Below are 25,378 nucleotides of genomic sequence, written 5' to 3'. Positions count from 1 at the left end.
ATTAAGGGGTTAACGGGACACTCTAAGCACCATAAGCCCTGCAGCTAATTACAGGGGAAGCAGTCTTTAGGTGCACCCTTAGTGGTAACAGCCAAACTTTCTGGGGTGAATAGTGTTTAGTTTCCCTTTAAAACTAGTATTGTTCATTGTGACACAGTTGGTATGAAAAAGATTGCCTGGAGGAACAATCTTAATTGCATGTTTGTTGTCTGACAGTTATAACTTTCTTTTCTTTCTCTGCCCAAACCACAAAACGAAACACCCGTCGTACCTATTGCTCCGTACATGTTGATTAGCGTAAAGGTGTGTCCAGTGTTGGCAACCACTGAGTAGCTGCTGTTACCTGTTCTGACAGTAATACAGTTTGCCTATGAGATATGTAAGATGTATTTTTCTCTTGTTTATTTTGCTAGATATTCATATATATCTACATATCAGCAATGTGCAGATTTAATGATTATTGTTAATTGCTACTTTCTCAGTAAGCTGACAGCAGCAATACCACAACTGCTATTTCTAAGCTCCTTTAAAATCATTGCATCATCATGTGTAAAGTTATTCTTTAAAAGACCATCTTAACATCAGGAATACAATCCTCCATACCCAATGTTTTAGTGTACCTGTTTGTAGAAGGTGTGCCTCCTCCCCAGCACAGAAGAGGCATGACTATACTATATGATAATCCAGTCCAATCTAATTTATAGATAAACATTGGGGACCTGATGTTCATCCAATCTTCTTCTCCATGGGAAAACTTAAAAAGGTGTCTTGTGGTAGCGTCTGCATAGTGTGACCAAATTGTACTGTTCGGACTGCGGTAGCACCTCTAGGAAGACTAGAAACAACCTTAAATATTTTATATTCCTGGCTTCAAAGGACAGTGCCTACTGCATTCAAATTCTGTATATAAAGATATGTTGTAGAGGCTCTGTAAATTAGAATAAAAACTCCTTTTAACATTTTTGAAAGGCATTCATAAACTTGTTTCAACTTCAGACTTGTCATATTGTAACATGTTGATATAGTAGAAAATGTATTATATAGTACATTTATTTTTGCTTAATGTAGTTGTTCTGGTGAGTATAATCATTATATGCAGGCATTTTCATGCACACACTGCCATTTCAGAGAAAAGGCAGTGTTTACATTGCCCCTAGGGACACCTCCAAGTGGCCACTCCTCAGATGGCTACTGGAGGGGCTTCCTGGCTCAGTGCTGCACAGTAGGCAGCTCTGCCGTTCAGTGTCCCCACGCTCTGCATCGGAACGCTCAATTTTCCTCATAGAGATGCATTGATTCAATGAATCTCTATGAGGAGGTGCAGATTGGCCAAAACTGCATTTGGCCCTGACCCCTGATGTCACCAAGGGGGCCGGGCCAGTGCCGGCGAACCTGCACGGCGCTGGAAATAAGGTGAGTTTTTCATGCTTTTAAGATGGGTATGGAGGGGGGCAAGCCACCTAAATGGTCAGGGTTGCACTATAGGGTCAGGAATACAGGTTTGTGTTCCTGACCCTATATTATTCATTTAAGGAAATAGCACATCTAAAGGATTTATCAAAATCTGCTGTTTACAGCACAAAATTCATTAACTTTCATTTTACCATATAAACAATTTTGCTTTGCATTTTTGCTGTTTCCTACATTTTGAATGCCAAATAAAAAATAAAAAAAGAAATGAGACTTTTACATGCCGGAGGTACTTTCGTATGAGTTTGGTACTTACAAGGTTTAATGTATTTAGAAGAACACACTATATTATTCATTAAAGTGCAAATAGTTGTGAATTCAAAGTTTCAAATTGAATGCCAAAGTATCCCAAAGGAGATTCCTCTGTTCACAGCATAGTTAATAAAATAGTGTGGGCCAAACCATTTGAATATTTATGAATCCATAAAAATACAGAAATAGAAATTGCACCTCAGCATGACAAATAAAAGCTCACCTCCTCATATGTATCATGGATTCCTATGATTAAGTAAGGACATTCCACACGATATGTGTGAGATTTTGTTTGTCACGTTGAGGTGCAATTCCTGTGATTTTTTTTGTTTTTTTTATGGATTCATAATAAAGCAAATTTCATATGGATTTGGACCATGCTATTTTATGAACTGTGCTGTAGACAGAGGAGTGTTCTTTTAAGAAATGTTGTATTGTTACTGTTGACCACGATTCCGACTCCAAAATCAGCGGTCTTTTGAGCCTGGTGGAAGTACTAAACAGTGGATTGCTGCATTCGAATTTCCATATACAAGTGAGGATCTGCTATGTTTATATGTATTGAAGACCAAAGTAGCTGACTTGGAAAATGTTTACAGTTGAACTAATTTGGACTTCAATTTGAAATTCACTTTGAATTCCTGATAATTTTCACTTTCATTTTCACTAGTAAATAACTCTGCTTGTTTTACATCCATTATTTAAATAATTATGTCCTACCCTATTAGCGAATCCATTCTCCTCATATTAAGAGCATATCTCCCCTGCAAAGTGTTACAAGGTGGATGTTAATGTAAACTTGTTTTTCACGGCTTTTCTCCTGCAGACACAAATTGCTGATGTTGAGCCCCAGCCCCAGCCTTCCCCTGAACTAATGCTCCCTAATTCCCTGAAACCAGAAGAGGGGCTTGAAGTGTGGAAACACTGGGCACAAACAAAGAATGCAGAACTGGAAAAGGAGGCTCAAAACAGATTAGCACCCATAGGAAGTATGTTTGTTTTGTGGTTTTTGAATTGTAATTTTATTTATTACGTTGTCTTGAGCTGGTGGAATAACTAAGTGCATTTACACATGAGGTTTATTTCTTATTTATCTATTTAGGTGTAAGCATACAAGCTTTACCAATATATGCATTCATAGCGCTTTTACAAAAGTATTTGAAAAAGTTTGCATATTTGCAAACCTCATAATGAAAACACTTGCTTTATCAACAACAATCCATCTTTACTGATTGCATATCCTATGTGTTAAGACCTTGAATATTCACAATTGTAGAATAGTCTGTATTAAAAAAAAAAAAGAAACTAATTCCTGATAATACCGAGGGTCAGTGGGTTAGATCTTCATGTGTCCCGTCCTGTGCTGCTGTGTAAAGTGTTATACTTTTTCCATGGAGCCCAGACTTTATGAAATGTGGGTTAGGTTTTTCACCTGGCTAAACTGTCTTGTTTAGCAAAATCCAGGTAGTAGTCTCCTGGATTAAGTTTGCTAATCATTGTAGCTCCAGGAAGGGTATAATCTCTTTATATATAATTAGAGGTAGCTTCAGGTCTTCAATCCCCCTAACATTCTAGCCCTCATAACCAGCAAAAAATGCTTGGTTGCGTAGTAGGAGTGTCATCAGAGAGGGAGATGTGCACCTCAAGCATTTCATAGCTACTGTTTCCCAAATTTGGAGGGAATGACTGGACAAGTAGTCTGCAAAAGTGCACTGGTGGACCAACATGTAGAATTGTGGTAAATCTACTCCCATAAAAAGGGATTCGGTGTCCACCCAGGGTTATCGTTCTTGGGGTGAGTGCCAATGTATTATTTGTGCCAGTTGCGCTGCTAGATAATTAAGTATACGTGTGGTAGACCAACAGCTCTTATTGATATTGGTCTATATTATTGGTTACATGCTACTCTGTGGCGTTTGCGGTGCCATAAAAATTAATTCATTGCATTCTGCAGAACTACTAAATCTCGTCCGGTTACCCTAACGGGTGGTGATTGAAATAGAAATAAGAGACTTGGTAATATGCTACTTTTCACCAAATAATTATGCCCAATCGAAGATAACAGTTGATCTATCCATTGGTCTATCTCTCTGGTCAACTTGTGTAGTAAAAGGTGTATAAAGTTGGGTCTGGTCAGCCGATATCTTAACTCCCTAATAAGTTAAAGCTTCTCTTTCTATGTGTAGCTGATGCGTTGATGGCTAACCTCGACACCATGAATTGCTTCTGGGCCACATTTCCCATGATGTTCAGCTAGCTTTTAGACTCTAAAAGCTAGCTGAGCATCATGGGAAATGTAGTCCAGAAACAATGTATGGTGTCAAGGTTAGCCATCACTGAGCTGATGTTTTGTGTGCACAAGTGCCGTGTCCACAGTTGAGTTTGAGGCGTAGCCACTGATTTAGTTAGACTGCATTTATAGCCTGACAGTTCTCCAAATGTTTTAAGGAGCTTGCTTAGATGGTCTAGGTATGTGAGTTGATCAGCCAGGGTGAGAAAGATATCCTCTGCATACGCAGACACTTTAAAGTGGTTTCCAGCTGTCTTTGCACATTTTGGTATCTAAATGTTGTATAGTATGCAATAAGGGTTCCAGGGATATAGCAAACAAGAAAGGGGACAGCATGCACCCTTTTCTTGTCCCATTACTTAATTTAAATGGTGTTTGGTGACCACCGGTTATGAGTCTTGGTGTGTAAAGTGTTTTAATGGCCGTAATGTAGTGTTTTGCGAAGCCCAATAATTGTAATAGCCTGAAACGGTAGAGCCATTTCAGTCTATCAAAGGACAAGACCAGAGAAGGCGTGTGTGCATTATGACAAGTATTTTTATAAAGTTGCCTCCTGGCAATGAAGCCCATTTGATCCAGGTGTATTTAAGGAGCTAAGCGGGGTTATGAGACACTCTCATAAGACCTTAGCGAAAATGTTTGAATGCAAAACTATATTAGCTAGGGCCATATCTTTATGTGGTATACCCCTTGCATGAAAAAGTTATAAAGGGTTTCTAAGTAGGGGATCGTCCCTGAAGACTTCAAAACTGTCTGTTGCTTTGTTTTCTTTCGGGGCTGATATGGCAGCACTGATTTCATCTTGTGTAATTGGTAAGTGTAGACTGTTAAAGGACCACTCTAGTGCCAGGAAAACATGCTCGTTTTCCTGGCACTAGAGTGCCCTGAGGGTGCCCCCACCCTCAGGGACCCCCTCCCGCCGGGCTCTGGGGGGAGGAAGGGGTTAAACTTACCTCTTTCTCCAGCGCCGGGCGGGGAGCTTTCCTCCTCCTCCTCTTCTTCCTCGCGACGTCATCGGCTGAATGCGCATGCGCGGCAGGAGCCGCGCTCTCATTCAGCCGGTCGCATAGGAAAGCATTCATAATGCTTTCCTATGGACGCTTGCGTGCTCTCACTGTGATTTTCACAGTGAGAAGCACGCAAGCGCCTCTAGCGACTGTCAATGAGACAGCCACTAGAGGCTCTGGAGGCTGGCTTAACCCTCAGTATAAACATAGCAGTTTCTCTGAAACTGCTATGTTTATAAAAAAAAGGGTAAAAGCTAGCTGGACCTGGCACCCATACCACTTCATTAAGCTGAAGTGGTCTGGGTGCCTAGAGTGGTCCTTTAACAGAGTCTATAGCAGTGATGGCAAACCTTTTTGAGCCAGAGTGCCCAAACCGCAATACATGCCAACACGGCAATTAAACCTGAATACTGAGGTTTCCTATATTGACCCTGTAACTTTCCAAAACCCCATAAAACCTGTACACGGGGGTATTGTTATACTCGGGAGACTTTGCTCAACACAAATATGAGTGTTTAAAACAGTAAAACTTATCACGACCATGAAATCACAAGTAAAAGTGCCGTTTTTGTTTAACAAAATGCAAAAAACAAATATGAACTTTAACTTTGGCAAATGTTTGCGGCTACTACAAAAGACTGGACATACCCCATTTTCAATACCATGGGCTGTCTACTTTTTCAAATGATATGTCATGGTGGGGTTAATTTTCATTTCTGGGCTGCCATACCGTCTCAATTGCAACATAGCCAATATGGCAAATAGCAATTTACAAAAACGGAAATTGGCCAATCTTGTGTTGGACCCTGTAATCTTCCAAATCTCCATAAAACCTGTACTTGAGGTGTACTGTTGCACTTGTGAAACATTACTCTACACCAGTGGTAGTCAACCTTTTTCTACCTACCGCCCACTAATGCATCTTTTTGGTTGAAAAAAATTACCTTAACGCCCACCAGTTTTTGCGCAAGTGCAGAATATTTTTTCCAAAGGGTGTTTAACCCCTTAAGGACCAAACTTCTGGAATAAAAGGGAATCATGACGTGTCACACACGTCATGTGTCCTTAAGGGGTTAAAAAAAAAAAAAAATGTACGTACATTTATCTTTTTATTTCTACTTAATGCATGTTTATAATGTTTTTAACTTTATAAAGTTTAATGAGAAAACAATAAAGTAAATTGAAATTACCTTTACTAGTGATTAAAGAGATCCTCGAGGTTGATGCTGCAAGACTAAATATTTGATATCTGGTTCAATTTCGTAAGGAACAAATGCAGGTCTCCTCTTTCGGTGATATTCAGACGACTTCTCTGTTTGCGCAAAATATGATTTCTCATCTGTGCGTCAGCTCCCCCCCCCCCCCTACTCCTCAATTCTCCTCCCCACCTTTTTTTCCCTTTTTTAATTTTGTTTTTAAACCTTCCTTATAGCAATGCGCAGTAGGAAGCTAGGTATCCCCCTTACTATAGCCCACTATAACAGACAGGCACACATACATACATACATACAGATACATACACAATACACACATACAGACAGACAGGCACACACATACAGACACACACACACACACGACACATACATACGAACAGAAAGGCACACAGACATGCATACAGACACACACATACAAAGACACACACATAAGACACATACACACATACAGACAGACACAAGACACATACATACAAAGACACATACACACACACACAACACATACATACAAAGACAAGACACACATATATATATATATACAGACACACACACACACAAGACACATACAAAGACACACATACAGACAGACACACACATACACACAACACATGCATACAAAGACAAGACACACATACATACACACATATATACAGACAGACACACACACATACATACAAAGACACACCCATACATACAAAGACACACATACATAACACATAAATACACATACATACAGACACACACAAGACATAGATACAAAGACACATACACAAACAAACACACACATTATATTTAAGTCGCCCTCCTGTTTCCTACCATTAAGGTGCAGGAGGGGGACTTTCCCTGGGGTCCAGTGGTGGCTCAGGTGAATGGGAGTCAGAGTTCCCACTCTGACTCCCTCCTCCTCCTTCCTCCCGCGCGGGCTCTCTGTATGCTGGGAGGAGTGACAGGAGATGATGTAATCACAGGGGGCCCGATCACGCTGTTAAAGCGCCCAGCGCTGACCGGGCCCCCTCACAATCCACATCAATCGGGTGGCCCTGACAGCATGGGCCACCCGATGGACCCCTCCATATGCGGCCCCGTTGGTTTGCTGCGCGGGCCGGGGCCGCAAGTGGTGATGATGGTACCCGGTCGCAGGGGTACCGCCGGCTCACGCCTGCCCGCTCACCCAATCTCTCAAAAACCGCCCACCTGGAATCCTGAAACGCCCACTAGTGGGCGGTAGGGACCAGGTTGACGACCCATGCTCTACACAAATATGAGTGTTTTAGAGCAGTAAAATTTATTTTAGACACTCACTAACCGACCGGGTTCCGTTCCTACGACCCAGTCGTAGAGCGAATTGGTTGGTGAGAAGTTAAGGGATTCCCTGCTCTTGTGCGCTTTTCTATGTTCGGGGTAAACTTCACCGAGCATAGAAATACGCACCAGAGCAGGGAATCCCCACGACGGCAAGCACTTGCACCTGGTCGCAAGTGCGAGCCGTCATCAAACAGGTCGCTAAATGAGGACCACCTGAATACTGATAATATCAGTGAAATGGCAGTTTGTGTGATAAATGCAAAAAAATACAAATATGCAAATTTTGGTCAGGGTTTGTGACTATGTGGCTACAAAAAAAAGACTGGACATACCCCATTTTGTATACCATGGGTTGTCTACTTTAACAAATGGTAAGCCATGATGGGGTTCATTTTCTTTCCTGGACTGCTATACGGTCTCAAAGGCAACATTGGCCCAGCAAACCAATCTAGCAAATTTCAATGTGCAAAAACCTATTGTTGCACGTGAGGTTATAGTCGGTGGAGCCTCTTTATCAGTGCCCCCATGAGGATTGTTTCGGGCCAAGGGGCCTGTTGCTTGTTACCGCAGTTGTAGACCTCTGGGTCTTGTGAACCAGTAAGATTTGAGGCTTTTGCTGTAGTTGTGGCGGAATATGAGTATTTTAGCATGAAGCTCTCACGAAGTGCCACCGCTCGGCATGGCAGCCGGTTCTCCACGGCGTCTCCAGACTCTGTCACGCCCTATTTTGTTTTTAAATTTTGCGTCGATTAAGATTAAGATGGTTGCATGAAAAGAGTCAAAATACCCCAAGTTTAATACCTTGGGTTGTCTTCTTTAAAAAAAAAAAATATATATATATATATATATATATATATATATATATATATATATATATATATATATATATATATATATACACACACATGTGAAGTGTATTCAGGGATTCCTGACAGATATCAGTGTTACAATGTATCTTGTGTTAATTTTTAGAGAAAAATGGTTTGGAAATAGCAAAGTGCTACTTTTCCTTATTGCCCTATAATTGCAAAAAACCAAAACAAAACATGTAATCATTGGGTATTTCTAAACTCAGGACAAAAGCATGGGTGTGTTTTGGCAGTTGTAGATGTGTAACAGATTTTGGGGGTCAAAGTTAGAAAGTGTTTTTTAAAAAAAATGTTTTAATCATATATTTTTTTTATAGTAAATTATGATATGATGAAAATAATGGTATCTTTACAAAGACCATTCAATGGCGAGAAAAACTGTATATAATATGTGTGGGTACAGCAAATGAGTAAGAGGAAAATTACAGCTGAACACAAACACCACAGAAATGTAAAAATAAAAAGCGGTTTGGTCACTGAGGGGTTAAATGACCTGCAGCAGTGCAGTTACAACTTTTGAGCGTTGGTTGGGCTACACTTTGTGGATACATTTTTTTTAGAAAGTAAACTCTGCAGAGGATGATGAATATTGTAAAGTTCTGTATTATCTAGCCTCACCGTGGCCAGGTAGGATACAACAAGTATGATTAACACTAGGTTTCCATTCCTTTAAACAAGATTTTTATTTTTCCCCACAGGGCGTCAGTTGTTGAGGTTCCAGGAGGATCTCATATCCTCCGCAGTTGCTGAATTGAATTATGGTCTGTGTCTCATGACAAAAGAATCTCGAAATTCAGAAGGGGAGCCATATGATGCAGACATTCTATATTATGTATTCCTTTGTATTCAAAAGGTGAGTAGTTTTTAAAAACTGCAACATTCTGTCTTGTGGCCAAAGTTGTTTGTGTCATATTTTTTTCCAAGATTTTTTCAACAGTTCTTGAATATCCAAATATCTAGTTACCAATTGTTACATATTAATATAATCTATGCCAGTTTGTAGGGTAAGAAGTGGGAGTTGTTTGTTTAGTAGCATGAAAATGATCTGAAAGAGATTTGTAATAGTGAAAACCTAATCATGAGAAAATTGTCTCAAAGGGACACTATAAAACAAAAACGCTTTAGCTTAAGGAACCTGTTTTGCTGTAAAGTCTTACTGCTCAATTCTCTCCTATTAAGGAGTTCAATCACTTTGTTTATGCAGCACTAATCACACCTTTCTGCATGCAACTTGTAGTTAGATGACTCTTCCTGTAAAGAGTCATCTAATGTTTACACTTCCTTTAATGTACAATGTGTTTAATTTAGAATGTATTATATCCTGCTCTGTTAATAGCTTGCTAGACCCTGCAGGAGCCTTCTGTATGTAATTAAAGTTCACTTTACAAAGCAGGAGATACAATCTTTTAACCCCTTAAGGACACATGACATGTGTGACATGTCATGATTCCCTTTTATTCCAGAAGTTTGGTCCTTAAGGGGTTAAAGCAAGTTACACCTGATTGAAAATCATTTTTATTTCATGCAGGCTGTGTCAGTCAAAGCCAGGGGAGGTGTGGTTAGGGCTGCATGGACAGAAACAAAAGCTTCACTAAGCTGAAGTTGTTTGGGTAACTATAGTATCCCTTTTTTTGTGCTTCAAAGGAACAAACAGTCTTACACTGCCCCAACAGCAGTAGCCAGAGAATTATTATACACAGTTAAACAGTAAAGGGCATTTGATAATACAGCACATGTTTTTAGACGTAATAATTTTTGTGTGCATTGTAGTACATATAGGCTGAGACACATTTTGTCAGATGATTACAAGAGTGAATGTGAGCGTTGTAGCTAAAATTGCTATTGGTTATAATCGAGAAACAATCTATGAGAGTGAATCTACATGCGAATTATGAACCTGCCTAAATCACTAGAACTCCGCTTGGTATCTATTTGGCTTTAGCGTTGGCTATGAGTTACTAAAATAAAAAGAAAATAGAAGGGAAAACCAGGTCATCATAAACCGAGAGGAGTGACGGCTACAAAGAGATAAGGCCTCAACTAGTCGCCTGGTGGGTTAGATGAAGTGCCATTAGGTCTTGGGTTGATTCTGGCACCAGAGAAGCTGCCTATCTCCGCAAGTGGCATAGTGGGCAGGAATATCCAGGTGAGTAGCTGTGAGCCGCACCAGGGCTGGGGTGCCCGCTTGCTCCGGCAGTGGCAGCAACAGGGAGGCCGGCCCCCTCTCTTCGTCCGCTGTTGCAGGTAGGCCGCAGTCGTTGCGATGGGTTTAGACCGCCCGTACTGCGACGGGCAGCTGTAGTGGTAGGCACAATTGGTAGCTGGTTGTCTCCATTGTGATAAGTGCTGGTTTGCTCTTGAAGAGAGTCAGTATATTTAGCGTTTAGGTGCAAAGCTCACTTGAAGTGTGACATGCAGTATGGTGCCCCTATAATGCCCCTTTTAATAAGCGGAGAAGGAAATCAAAGTCCAATTATAGTGCACAATGTTCTCTAAACTTGCTTGGGAGTCAGAGAAATGTGGTTGTCCACTGAACTGGAGACTGCGGATGTATTTTGCCAGCATGTCCTCTGGCTGTATTTTGCCAGCATGCTGTTTGTGTGCTGTCAACAGATGCAGAGTATGCACAGAACTGAAGCCCCAGTGATGCTTCCGGAGGTGAAGTTACACTTCAGGCAGCAGTATGTGCAGTGTTTCATAGTGAATCAGGGCACATGCAGACTGCAGGCACCTTGACCACTTCAAATCAGTGAAGCTATAGTCCATTTAAAAAATTGGCTGAAAAAAATAATTTCCATGATTACTTGAGCACGAACGCGAGGATCGTCACATGATATTTGGCACTCTAATTTTGAGCACAAAGGCAATCCTCCCACTTGTGCCTTGTCTGTTTTAATTTAGGCTCTCTCGTCTCCTTTCTCCCTTATTACTTTGTGGTGTTTATAGTCGGGTTAGGAGTTGTCTCATTAATCTTCCTATTTGTTTTAGTACCTTTTTGAAAATGGACGAGTGGATGACATATTTTCAGATACTTATTACAGCAAGTTTGCAGAGTACCTTCATGATGTTCTCAAGAGCTTTCAACCACGTGTCACAACTCTTGGTAAGCATAAAAAGGAGAAAATCACTCTCTATAAACCTCAGAACATTTTTTAAAACTGGGAACACAAAGGAAATACAGATTGAAATAACCAGAGAAAAGTGTAACATGAATGCTTGTTTAACCATGCTTGTAGTGTGCCAGGCAAGAATTCCATGCCATTTCAGCCCAAATTAGAGCTTTTCAGTAAGTATGGACAGACCTGCTTAACGGCCTTGTCATGTATGTACAGTAAGATGCCATGTTCCCCCTTTCTGTTTTTGGCATATGAGCAGTGACACTTTAGTCTCCCCTCCCAGTCTCAATGATTACTGTCCCGTATACATACATGTAGTATGAAGGTTATGTCGCAGATGACAGGAAAGCAGCAACTGCCGCTAGGGTGATAGGCGAGAACAGCCAGATGCCTTTAAGTAGGAGCGCAAGTTTGGGAGATCTTCCTGCTGCCTCCTCTTTATGTGCCACTCTAGGCTTCGGACTGGTGAACCTATCTGTAAATATGCCTTTGGTCACTGGCATAACTCCTGTTTTGTAATCATGCATGAAAAGGAACAGTGGTTACAATTATCTGTTCAAATCTCTTGTCCTATTTGGTGCGGATCTGTTTTGAGGCATAGATCCTGCCACACTGTCAAAATGTAAATAAATAGTTCTGATTCTCAATTTCCATGTCTGTAGTGGCTGTCACACAGAAATTGATTCAGCCACTGAGTCATTCAGGCATACGTCTTTTTTGTTGCTAACTCTTCTTCAACAATAAGTGCAGATCACCTTGTTCTTTGATCCACTGTTCCCCTAATTGGCTTTGTAACTTGCTTGCTTTTTGTTTTAGGTTATGTCATGCCAAGCCATGTGACAGAAGAGATGCTCTGGGAATGCAAGCAGCTGGGAGCACACTCCCCAGCAACACTACTCACTACACTTATGTTTTTTAATACAAAGTAAGTTTTGCAAAAATAGACAATGGCTATGGTTATAGTTACGGTTCGCTACCCTTTCCTGCTTCATTAAAATATCCTGATTTTTAAATGGGTAACTAGCTGTCTTTCCTGAAGACTGACTGCTTTCTTTCCAACAGGTATTTTTTGTTAAAAACTGTTGACCAGCATATGAAACTAGCATTCTCAAAGGTACTAAGGCAAACTAAGAAAAACCCTTCTAATCCAAAGGATAAGAGCACGAGTATTCGATATCTTAAAGCACTTGGCATTCATCAAGCTGGACAGCAGAAAGGTAATGCCCTGTTATAATTTGCACAGATCGTGCATACTTTGAAAGCTAACCCAGTCACTTAATTGTTATAACCATTTCTTTAAAAAAAAAATTAAAAAAAATGAAATTACAACAATAAAGATTATCTAATCAAGCCATAAATTATATACATTTTTTTTCTCTCTGCATTTCTGTAAACTAACAGCTCCTCAGCTGCCAGTCTTTTCACTTACTCTTCACCAGTGGCGGCTCTAGACTTTGTGAGGCCTTAGGCAAAACTCAAGCAGGAGGCCCCTACTAACAACCAAAGTGGGGGAGGGGTATGGGGGTTGCATTGTGTGTATAATATGCTGTAGTTGTATTGAAGTACAAACTTGCAGAGCTGGATACAGAGAGGTAGTCTCTGTATTCATTGTTAAGAAGCTTGCAGTGTTGCAGCTCCCTGTGCCCCTGTGTTGTGAGCTATCCGACTGTAGTTATGGCATAATTTGCAATACAAAAATGTAAATGGAAATTATGCTAATCATTTACACATTTCTGCAGGGTATGGTTACATAGCTTGGCAGTCGTGTATACATTAGTGCCGGTGTGTGTATTTCTGAATGTGTCTGACATTGTCTAACTGTGCGTGTGTCTGGCAGAGTATCCTCGTGTGTGAATGTATGTCTCTGTGTCTGGGACCGCATGTGTGTGGGGTAGCTGTTTACGGTGTGTTGTGTTTATGGGGGCTGTCTGTGACCTTTGTGCATGTGTGTATGATGAATGTCTTCAGTTTGTGACTCTGACAAGGTGAGTAAACGGGTAACTGGCAGGGTGAGGGGGGTATATGAGACAGGGTTGGGAGCTGAGTGTGACAGAATGAAGGAGGGTGAGGATGATATGGGGGGGAGAGGGGGGCGATTGTTACATGGTTGGAGGACGAAGTGTGACAGGGCAAGGGGAAGTAAGTGTGACAGAATTGGAGAAGGTAATGTGACAGGCTGCATGTGGCATTGTTGGAGCGTGTATCACAGGGCTGGGGTGAATGTGCCTTGTTTGGAGGAGGCAGTGTAACAGAATGAGGGGAGGTGACTGTGACAAGATTTAGGGGGTTAATGTGGCAGGATTAGACTAATGTGAAAGAGTGTGTGTCTGGCAGGGTTTGGTGGGGGGAGAGTGCTACAGGCTTTGGGGTGAGTGTGGCACAGTTGGAGGACAGAATTGATGGGTTTATGTGGTAGGGTGAGTGTGGCACAGTGAAGGGGTTGAGTGACAGGGTTGGGGACTGAGTGTGACAGTGCAAGAGAAGGTTAATAGAGGTAGGGAGGGTGGATTGACTGTGACGGGCTAGAGGTGGGGTGGAGTGGCTGCGACGGGGGCTAGAGGTGGGGTGGAGTGGCTGCGACGGGGGCTAGAGGTGGGGTGGAGTGGCTGCGACGGGGGCTAGAGGTGGGGTGGAGTGGCTGCGACGGGGGCTAGAGGTGGGGTGGAGTGGCTGCGACGGTGGCTATAGGTGGGGTGGAGTGGCTGCGACGGTGGCTATAGGTGGGGTGGAGTGGCTGTGATGGGGGTTAGAGGTGGGGTGGAGTGGCTGCGATGGGGGTTAGAGGTGGGGTGGAGTGGCTGCGACGGGGGCTAGAGGTGGGGTGGAGTGGCTGCGACGGGGGCTAGAGGTGGGGTGGAGTGGCTGCGACGGGGGCTAGAGGTGGGGTGGAGTGGCTGCGACGGGGGCTAGAGGTGGGGTGGAGTGGCTGCGACATCTCAGAGCTGCAGACTGAGGTGTCTTGCTATCTCCAGCCAGGCAGAATGTTGCCGTGGTAACCCGCAGACCGAGGTGTCTTGCAGAATGTTGCAGATGTAACCCACGGCAACCCTGTGACAGGCAGAGCTGCAGGCCGGAGGCAGTACTCGGCTCTGTCAGGGCAGACTGACTGGAGGGGCTTCGTTCCAGGCAGCATAAAGGGCAAGCCGCTGGGCCCTCTCCTCTGTCGGGCCCTCTGTCATAGACCGAAGACACAACATGTGAGTCTGCCCTCAGGCGATTTAGGCGGCCGCGAGTCCTTATGAGTTCGCCTAATTAGAGAGCCGCTCTTCACATCTCAACCATTTTCCGTTTTGGAACCAGTCAATGAAAGGCAAATATACCTGTACACAAACGGCTTCTGCAAACTGAATACATTCTTCATTATAACAGCAACCTTTACATCAATATCAAACACAGTACTACAATGTCATTCTTTTGCAAGAGGTGTCTCCAGTGACTGTCATAATACAGCTGCAGCATATTTCAACTCTGCCATGTTGTAAAAGTTTAATAATAGTTGGGGCAGGGCAAAATGCAAGCAAGATTAAGGCACTGACCATGGCAGAATTAACCCCTAAAGGACGGCGGGCATTCTATGCCGTCCTTTTTGGGGAAGTCCTGAACGTCCCCGCGGATCCCACGCCGGCAGTCGAGATCAATTCAGGCTAGGTCAACGTTTCAGCTCCCGGTCGGAGCTTTCATCAGGACACCAAAGGCATAAAACATTGCAAAAAACAAACATATATAGGACATCTCTACCAATAAACACTCACCATATCAGCTGTGCACATCACCCCTAATGTCCGGCGTGTACTCGGCGCAATTGCGCATGTGTATCACCACTCCGAACTTCCGCGTCACGTGATTGGGGGGGCCGAGTCTAAACTTGGGGAGCGTCACAGTCTCTTAGCAACCACTGATACATTCAGCTTTGGTTGCTACTGTGTAACCTGCTGCCAATGGGAGAATATCTCCTTTCAAAGAAAAGGCCACCCACTCCGCGGCATAGCGTTCGGTTACTGTGGCAACGAGTTCCAGCCGTGCATACAAGGATATGTGAAAACTGACAGATACAGATATATTAGAAAGTGAATACAATTAATTCCAAATGCCTCTTTCATCTATAGAAAATAAAATAGCTGTCATATTAGGGAAAATAATATACATGAATATAATATAAAACCTGACAAAACAATACAATAAATAAATACCTTGATCAAATTAAAGTGCAGTGTTGTTGGATTATTTATACCCAAAGTGTATATATAACATGTATTTAAAGAGGCATATGTTTATAAATAGTGCCTATAAAATTTTAAGATAATAATCTAATAGAAGTAAGAAATGTATTTTATATCATAAATATGATTACCGTATGTGTATTAATTCCATGTGATTGCGTGTAGGTGTTAATTAAGAAGGGGCTATACCAGTTTGTGGTTAACCCCTAATATGAGACAGACTAATAAAAATTAGATACTATAAAGGCATCAGTCTCCCTGCCAATCATAGCTGTCGATGTTAAATAGCTATCGGTGAGTGTCTAAGTGCCATAATCTACGATATTATTAAATGCATTAACTAAATATTTATTTTAAAAAACTTGTGTTCGAAAGAAATTTTCTTCGAGAGATTATCTTCAAAGAAAACCTTCTTCAAAGAAATCCCTTCCAGAAAACCTCTCCATACTCCTATCGGTTTAGGTGGACACTTAAATGAAAAAACGATTAAAAGGAGGATAGTTATAAAAAAGAAATAAAGGAACATTTTTCATTTAAGCCTTTAGGGGATAATGTATCCAGTTCCATTATCCAATAAGTCTCTCTTTGCAGAAGAAGTCTGCCTCTATCTCCACCTCTGACAGGTAAGGGAACATGATCGAAAGCCACACATCGCAAAACGGAAAGTGGATGTTGCTTTTCCAGGAAATGTCTGGCCACAGGTTTGTCCGACCTGCCATCACGATAGGCAAGGCGGATACTCGATCTGTGGCCCCTGATTCTCTCGCACAGAGCTGTCTCTGTCTTCCCTATAGAACTCAGTCCACAAGGACATGTGAGTTTATATATGACAAATTCTGTGCGGCAGTGTATCCTATGGGCAATTTTATACAGTTTCCCCGTATGTGGATGAGAGAATGTCTTAGACGGAATTATATGCCCACAGGTTACACAACCTAAGCATCTGACACAACCATTGTTTGTCTTCCCTTTTATAGAGGGATTAGCAATGGATAGGATCCGTTTTGACTAATAAATCCCTTAAGTTTCTATTTCTCTTGTAGCAAAACATAGGTTTGGATGTTAATTCTTTTGGAAGCGTCGGGTCTTGTTGCAGAATATTCCAATTTCGGGTGATCGAATCCGTTATTTCCTTGCTTGCGGATTGTAGTTTCATTGGAAATACTGTTCTTTTTAGTGACTCTTTTTTCCAATGAAACTACAATCCGCAAGCAAGGAAATAACGGATTCGATCACCCGAAATTGGAATATTCTGCAACAAGACCCGACGCTTCCAAAAGAATTAACATCCAAACCTATGTTTTGCTACAAGAGAAATAGAAACTTAAGGGATTTATTAGTCAAAACGGATCCTATCCATTGCTATAATCCCTCTATAAAAGGGAAGACAAACAATGATTGTGTCAGATGCTTAGGTTGTGTAACTTGTGGGCATATAATTCCGTCTAAGACATTCTCTCATCCACATACGGGGAAACTGTATAAAATTGCCCATAGGATACACCGCCGCAAAGAATTTCATATATAAACTCACATGTCCTTGTGGACTGAGTTATATAGGGAAGACAGAGACAGTTCTGTGCGAGAGAATCAGGGGCCACAGATCGAGTATCCGCCTTGCCTATCGTGATGGCAGGTCGGACAAACCTGTGGCCAGACATTTCCTGGAAAAGCAACATCCACTTTCCGTTTTGCGATGTGTGGCTTTCGATCATGTTCCCTTACCTGTCAGAGGTGGAGATAGAGGCAGACTTCTTCTGCAAAGAGAGACTTATTGGATAATGGAACTGGATACATTATCCCCTAAAGGCTTAAATGAAAAATGTTCCTTTATTTCTTTTTTATAACTATCCTCCTTTTAATCGTTTTTTTTTCATTTAAGTGTCCACCTAAACCGATTGGAGTATGGAGAGGTTTTCTGGAAGGGATTTCTTTGAAGAAGGTTTTCTTTGAAGATAATCTCTCGAAGAAAATTTCTTTCGAACACAAGTTTTTTAAAATAAATATTTAGTTAATGCATTTAATAATATCGTAGATTATGGCACTTAGACACTCACCGATAGCTATTTAACATCGACAGCTATGATTGGCAGGGAGACTGATGCCTTTATAGTATCTAATTTTTATTAGTCTGTCTCATATTAGGGATTAACCACAAACTGGTATAGCCCCTTCTTAATTAACACCCACACGCAATCACATGGAATTAATACACATACGGTAATCATATTTATGATATAAAATACATTTCTTACTTATATTAGATTATCTTACAATTTTATAGGCATTATTAATAAACATATACCTCCTTAAATACATTGTGTTATATATACACTTTGGGTATAAATAATCCAACAACACTGCACTTTAATTTGATCAAGGTATTTATTTATTGTATTGTTTTGTCAGGTTTTATACTATATTCATGTATATTATTTTCCCTAATATGACAGCTATTTTATTTTCTATAGATGAAAGAGGCATTTGGAATTAATTGTATTCACTTTCTAATATATTTGTATCTGTCAGTTTTCACATATCCTTGTATGCACGGCTGGAACTCGTTGCCACAGTAACTGAACGCTATGCCGCCGAGTGGGTGGCCTTTTCTTTGAAAGGAGATATTCTCCCATTGGCAGCAGGTTACACAGTAGCAACCAAAGCTGAATGTATCAGCGGTTGCTAAGAGACTGTGACGCTCCCTAAGTTTAGACTCTGGCCCCCCCATCACGTGACGCGGAAGTTTGGAGTGGTTCACATGCGCAATTGCGCCGAGTACACGCCGGACATTAGGGGTGATGTGCCACAGCTGATATGGTGAGTGTTTATTGGTAGAGATGTCCTATATATGTTTGTTTTTTGCAATGTTTTATGCCTTTGGTGTCCTGATGAAAGCTCCGACCGGGAGCTGAAACGTTGACCTAGCCTGAATCTACCAACAATAAACTGGATGAATTAAACCCAAGAGTGCCGGTAATTTTTAGATTTTTTTTATATTATTGGGACTTGGCACCTGGTACTATTTTTGTAGGAGTGCAAGAGGGTCTAAAACTGTCTTTTTTTTTTATATATATATATATATATATATATATATATATATATATATATATATATATATATATATATATATATATATATATATATATATATATATATATATATATATATATATATATATATACACACACACACAGTTTTAGACCCTCTTGCACTCCTACAAGAGTGTCATGGAAAGTTACAGGGTTAAACACAGTGCTAGCAAATTAAATTCTCTGGACTTTCGGCCTGGGGTGTCTGGCAGGTCCCTCAGATTGTAATTCATAAAAAGGACTTAATTATGTAAAAATATTATATAAATATATTTGTAGAATTTAAATATATATATGTATATAACTTTTTTTAAAAAATAATTTTATATAATAAAAATATTTTTTAAAAAACAGTTAATTTGTTCTATATATATACATACACTACATATATATTTTTATAGAATAAAAATATTATAAATAATATATATATATATATATATAATATATAATTTTATATAATAAAAATATAAAAAAAACCCAGTTAATTTGTTCTATATATACACATACACTACACACATATATACATATATATATATATATATATATGTAGTGTATGTATATATAGAACAAATTAACTGGTTTTTTTTTTTTTTTTTTATATTTTTATTATATAAAATTATTTTTAAAAAGTTATATACATATATATATTTAAATTCTACAAATATATTTATATAATATTTTTACATAATTAAGTCCTTTTTATTAATTACAATCTGAGGGACCTGCCAGACACCCCAGGCCGAAAGTCCAGAGAATTTAATTTGCTAGCACTGTGTTTAACCCTGTAACTTTCCATGACACTCTAAAACCTTTACATGGGGGGTACTGTTTTGTTCTGGAGACTTCACTGAACACAGATTTAAGTGTTTAAAAACAGTATAACATATCACAACAATGATATTGTCAGTAAAATTTCAGTTTTTTTGCCTTTTTCACACACAAACTGTACTTTCACTGACTATATAATTGTTGTAATCCGTTTTACTATTTTGAAACACTAATATTTGTGTTTAGCGTAGTCTCCCGAGTATAACAGTACCCCAATGTATAGGTTTTTATGGTGTTTTCAAAAGTTAATGAGTCAAATATAAGGCTTGAATTTCTTTTCTTTTTTTCACATTGAAATTTGCCAGATTGGTTATATTGCCTTTGAGACCATATGGTAGCCCAGGAATGAGAATTACCCCCATGATGGCATACCATTTGCAAAAGTAGACAACCCAAGGTATTGCAAATGGGGTATGTCCATTCTTTTTTATTATGCCTGAACAGACATATAGCGCAAATTCAAGGTTTTGTTTAAGTTTTGTTTTGATCACAACATGTACTACTGCCTTTTCTTAAGAGGTTAACCGGCTTAAAGTGTAATGTCTAAAAAGGTCTATTTACGAGAGAAGTCGCACGGCACTGCAGCTCCTGCGACTACAAGCCAAAAAACACCCAATCTGAGAGCAAAATCGATCAAAACAACCACAAATCTCAGGCAATAACGGGGGACTCGACATGGGCCGAAAAAACAAAAAGCCGAAGCCCGATGAGCCCAGACTGGGCCTCGATATCGGAGCCATGTGGCGCCAAGCCCGCGGAGCAGCTAGGCCCAAGATGGCCGAATACCCGGAGACTTATTCCGACCTGTCGGACGACCTCTCCCAGGAGGAGGACACATATCCCTCTCCCAGTCTATCGGCAGCCAAAGCCTCACCAATAGACCCTGAAAATGCACCAGTCACGACCGCGGTGCTCAAGGCATTACTGGCGGGCCTGCAGACCACGATCCAGGCTGAAATGGCAGGCCTCCGAACGGATCTCCAGGGCATAACCGGGAGACTGAACACTCTGGAGAATACATCCACCAATAATGCCGCCGCTATCACAGCTATGCAACAGGAGATATCGAGCTTGCGGGCCACAACAGAGGCCTTTGAGCGGCGGTTCGCCATGATGGAGGACACTAGAAGGGCAGCCAACATAAAAGTACGGGGTGTACCTGACGACTTGCCGACTGAAGAACTCCCACATCTCGCGAGGAGGCTCCTAACAGCACTCATGCCCGCACGGCAAGTCAAAACAATGACCCTTGAGGGGGTCCACAGAGTCCCCAAATCGGCCAAAGCCCCACCAACGGCCTCCAGGGACGTTATACTCCGCTTCCAACGTAAAGCAGATAGAACCACAACCATGGCGGCAGTCAAGAATCTCCCCCAGTACTCTTTCGAAAATATGTCCCTCTCCTTTTTCTCGGACCTGTCTGGCAGTACCCTGGCATGGAGACGGTCGCTCAAGCCCATTACGACGCTACTCCAGCGAAATAACGTACCATACCGGTGGCGCTACAACCGCTCGCTGCAGGTGTCCCATGGCGGGGTCACCTACGAGATATTCGACCTACAGGGAGCTCAGGACTTGCTGCCCACACTGGGACTACCTCCCGATGCTGTACAGCCCACGACAGCCTCCGGGGTCACCAAACCGCGACATAGATGGAACCCAGACGTGGTGAAGAATTTTGTACCAAGAAAGCCCGGAATTGGCACCCACACTGACACCCCGGCGTGAAAGACCCAAGAACTGCCCACACAGTAATGAGAGACTTGCTGAGACTGTAAGACCTCACTACTTCGGAACTGGTGTTTCTATGCCTCACTGACCTACTATACACACCTGTTGATTTAGACTTTATTTTTCATTGTTTAATTTTGTGTTCCTTACTTTCACCTACTCATACTTACCAGCTAATTCCCTGTCTGACACACATAGGAACGCTTCACTCCAGGCCCGGACACCCCGGCCTATGTATTGTCGCCTTAGAAGCCAACTAGGCATCACAAGACACGAATAGTGGACAGGCAGGGTTTAGATACACCCGAGACCCAAATATCGTACCAAACTATGCTACCATATACAGAGGAGAAGGGGAGGGAAGACACCGTCCTCCACAAGGCACTCCCTGGCCCATCACCTCCGGACACCGCTCAATCGACCATAGGGGTACCCCTTCCACGGTACACACACCCCAAAAGCAGTTCACATTAACGAGCCTGAGTAACACCAGGAGCCCAAGGGCCCGCTACAGCCACTAGCAGGGACGTATTTTCGGACCACGCTGGTCACTTTTATGGCTATAATGTTGCCCAGCTATAACAAAGGCATATACATTTTATTTAGATGACATCGCGACAGCTAACCTAATTTAGTTTATTTTAATACACTCCATGATCGTCACATGTGCATCGCTTATTCGCTAAAATCTCCTTGGATACACGCATTTTTATAATCACATGCTACGCTCTGATAGGGCGACACATGGGTTAGTTCCGCGAAACATATTGCATAGGCACACCCGCCCGAATAGCGGTATATATAACCACCAGCAAAACACAACAAAATGATATACCACTATTACCCACTCTCACAGTTATTCATTTGTGTTACACGTTTTTTAGTTTACATCCAGCAAGGGTTACCGAATGTAACTCCCAGAAGTTTGCTATGCGCTCAGCCTGTGTATAACATTCCTTCATGTATGCTCATAGTTTGAAATAATATTCATTTAAGTATACTCATAGTTTGAGAAAAGAATGTATTTAAGTCATCAAAAGAAAAATTTGTGCTCGTACTTAGGCCACTGTTAACTCTATATGCAACGTGTACGCTGTTGTGGCGTTTTTTTTTCCTTGCAATGTTCCTACCTGCACATCAAAAATAAAGAATTAAAAAAAAAAGGTCTATTTACAGATTTGGGTTGGGAGATGTAAACAACACTATAGCGTGCAATATAGAGACTAGTCATAGTGCAGAGATTGGATTGCAACAATATTAACTCTTTTAAAGGAATCTGGTAATGGTGCATTTAATTCCAGAGATTTGTGCCGCTAAGGAAAGGATGTTGTCAGCGAATGTTAAAACTAGGGATTGGCAGGTACTCTAGTATAGAGTGCTTCCAACACCCTTTGCTAAGATGTGAGTTGGAAGCGATTTGTTTCTGGGTCCATTATAACTGACTCACAGCAGATGTGATACAAAGTGTAGTAAAATAAAGACCTACATATAATTAGAGCAAAAGGACCGGAAACACATGGTAAGTATGTCTGTCTCCCAACAGTACAGCTCATATTACTCTCAGCGGCCCAATATATAAAAAAAATGTCCTGTTCATCAAAACGAAATAAAACTAAGCAATGATGAAAATGGAGCATATTAAGAACGTAAGTTGTTTTGTTAGTGCCAACAGTGTTCCTCATGTATAAAGAATGCAAAATACTCACAATCCACAAATAAAATTCACGGTTCTTATAACACTGCATTGTATTGGTAAAAGAAAACCCGTAATAAATAGTACATAAGAGATTAATGTATATATTAAGTTTGCTTTAATGGGTGATAAGGTTTTACACATTTCTCCTTGAACATGATATGATCTATGAATACGATTGACAATGATACTATTAAAGAAAACGGACTTTGACTTACATTAGTACTCAAATTCTTGAGTGCTCACATATTTCCAGGGAAAAAAAAGCGTTACATATACATACATATAGTTTCCCTTCCTCATGTCACTCATTTCTATTACATTTTCAAATCTCAAGGTGAAAGTAATAAACAAGGTGACTGTCATTTTGCTAATATTGTCCGAATCTTTTTGGTCTTTCCATTACAGATGACATGTATGCAGAGCAGACCGAGAACCCTGAAAATCCATTGCGATGTCCCATTAAATTGTATGATTTCTACCTCTTCAAATGGTATGTGAAGCACAATTAAGCCACTTATTTTAACTACCTTGTGACCAAATGTTACTTTGCTTCCATTAAAATATGTTTCATAAAGATATTACTGCATATGAATGGTTATTAATCTTCTAAGACGTTCTTAATTGAGTTGGTAAATCCATTTTGAATTAGGATCCCTGAGGACCACAGTAATATGGCATAGACATTCATTGGTACCTAAGGTGTTTTGTTGAAGTCATTGAGTCTAAGCTACAAAATGAGACTCCACAAATACATAAACCCTGTAAAATTTTGCAAAAAAATGCTCTTTACTTTATGCTCTTTACTTTATCCTCTTTGGAACGGCAGCTAAATTAGAAAAAAGTTTGTAAATTGGATGTACCAAATGCACGATTTATAATCTAATAAAAAAAAAATCTTTGTGGTTGAAGATTTATTGGAAATGTAGAGAAAAACAAGTAGCAAGAGAGGTGATAACGGACAACAGCTCAATTAGCCTGCCCTTCGGTGGGTTCCCGCTCAGATCTCAAGCTGGTTTTAGCTGATCTTGTGCCATTACAGAGATAACATATATGAAGCATATCAGACTGGTCCCACCCGTACGGGTAGTCCAGATCTGAAATGCCAGCAAGTTCCCTTTGCATGAGATACAGCAACCGCAGACGATCGTTTGCACCTTGTAAGGTATCAACAGTGAGGTATAGCCAATATCCCTCTAGGCTCCGTGAGCAAGGGATCCACGTCTGGATTACCCTTTAAACTTAAGGAGAGAATGCCAAGCAGTAAAAGAGGTGAGAACAGACAACAGCACAGTTAGCCTCCCCTCTGGTGGGTCCATGCTCAGATCTCGAGCTGGTTTTAGCTCATTTATTGAAAATGTAGTTTTGTACAATTTGAATTAAAGAGTTAATCCAAGCTTTATAACCACGACAGCCTGTGGTTAGTATGCCAGAAGTACCCTTGCCCCCTTCCTTTAATAGGGCAAACCATTTTACAACAGCTGGTGAGTAATAATTTTGAGTAATAATTTTAACCCCTTAAGACTGCAGCCAAATGTACAAGTTGTGATCAAAACAAAACGTAAACAAAACCTGGCATTTGCGCTATATGTCTGTCCAACCATAATTCACCTCTTTCATATTAAATGCACCCCCCTTATTATATATAATTTTATTCAGGGGAAATAGGGCTTTCATTTAACATCAAATATTTAGCTATGAAACGTAATTTAATATGAAAAAAATAGGAGAAAATAAGAAATGTTATTTTTTAAGTTCTACATGACATTTTAACTGTCAATGTCATAATACGGTTTGCTTTTACTGCAATAAAATACACATTTGTATTCAGCAAAGTCTCACGTGTAAAACAGTACCCCCTATGTACAGGTTTTATGGTGTTTTGGGAATTACAGGGTCAAATATAGCACGTTACATTTGAAATTGAAATTCGCCAGATTGGTTACGTTGCCTTTGAGACTGTATAGTAGCCCAGGAATTAAATTTACACCCATAATGGCATACCATTTGCAATAGTAGACAACTCAAGGTATTGCAAATGGGGTATCTCCAGTCTTTTTTAGTAGCCATTTGGTCACAAACACTGGCCAAAGTTAGCGTTAGTATTTGTTTGAGTGTGAAAAATGCAAAAAACGCCAATTTTGGCCAGTGTTTGTAACTAAGTGGCTACTAAAATAGACTGGACATACCCCATTTGCAATACCTTGGGTTGGCTACTCTGGCAAATGGTATGCCATCATAGGGGTAATTTTCATTCTTGGGCTACCATAGGGTCACAAAGGCAACGTAAGCAA

General features: G+C 40.8%; 1 protein-coding gene across 3 annotated transcripts in view; it reads left to right on the top strand.

Annotated features, from left to right (window-relative positions):
- Positions 1 to 25,378, top strand: part of QRICH1 (glutamine rich 1) — a 72,650-nt gene that overhangs the window by 44,995 nt on the left and 2,277 nt on the right. For all 3 annotated transcript variants that reach the window (XM_063426702.1, XM_063426701.1, XM_063426700.1), the window contains 6 exons: positions 2,549 to 2,711; positions 9,106 to 9,260; positions 11,396 to 11,510; positions 12,340 to 12,448; positions 12,586 to 12,740; positions 23,493 to 23,577. In XM_063426702.1, the coding sequence (XP_063282772.1) occupies positions 2,549 to 2,711; positions 9,106 to 9,260; positions 11,396 to 11,510; positions 12,340 to 12,448; positions 12,586 to 12,740; positions 23,493 to 23,577 (782 nt within the window). The remainder of the gene's footprint in view (positions 1 to 2,548; positions 2,712 to 9,105; positions 9,261 to 11,395; positions 11,511 to 12,339; positions 12,449 to 12,585; positions 12,741 to 23,492; positions 23,578 to 25,378) is intronic.

The sequence above is a fragment of the Pelobates fuscus genome, chromosome 7 (assembly GCF_036172605.1).
Source record: "Pelobates fuscus isolate aPelFus1 chromosome 7, aPelFus1.pri, whole genome shotgun sequence".
NCBI classification, from domain to species: domain Eukaryota; kingdom Metazoa; phylum Chordata; class Amphibia; order Anura; family Pelobatidae; genus Pelobates; species Pelobates fuscus.
Note: the sequence above shows the minus strand (reverse complement) of the source record. Positions and strands in the feature narration are given on the sequence as shown.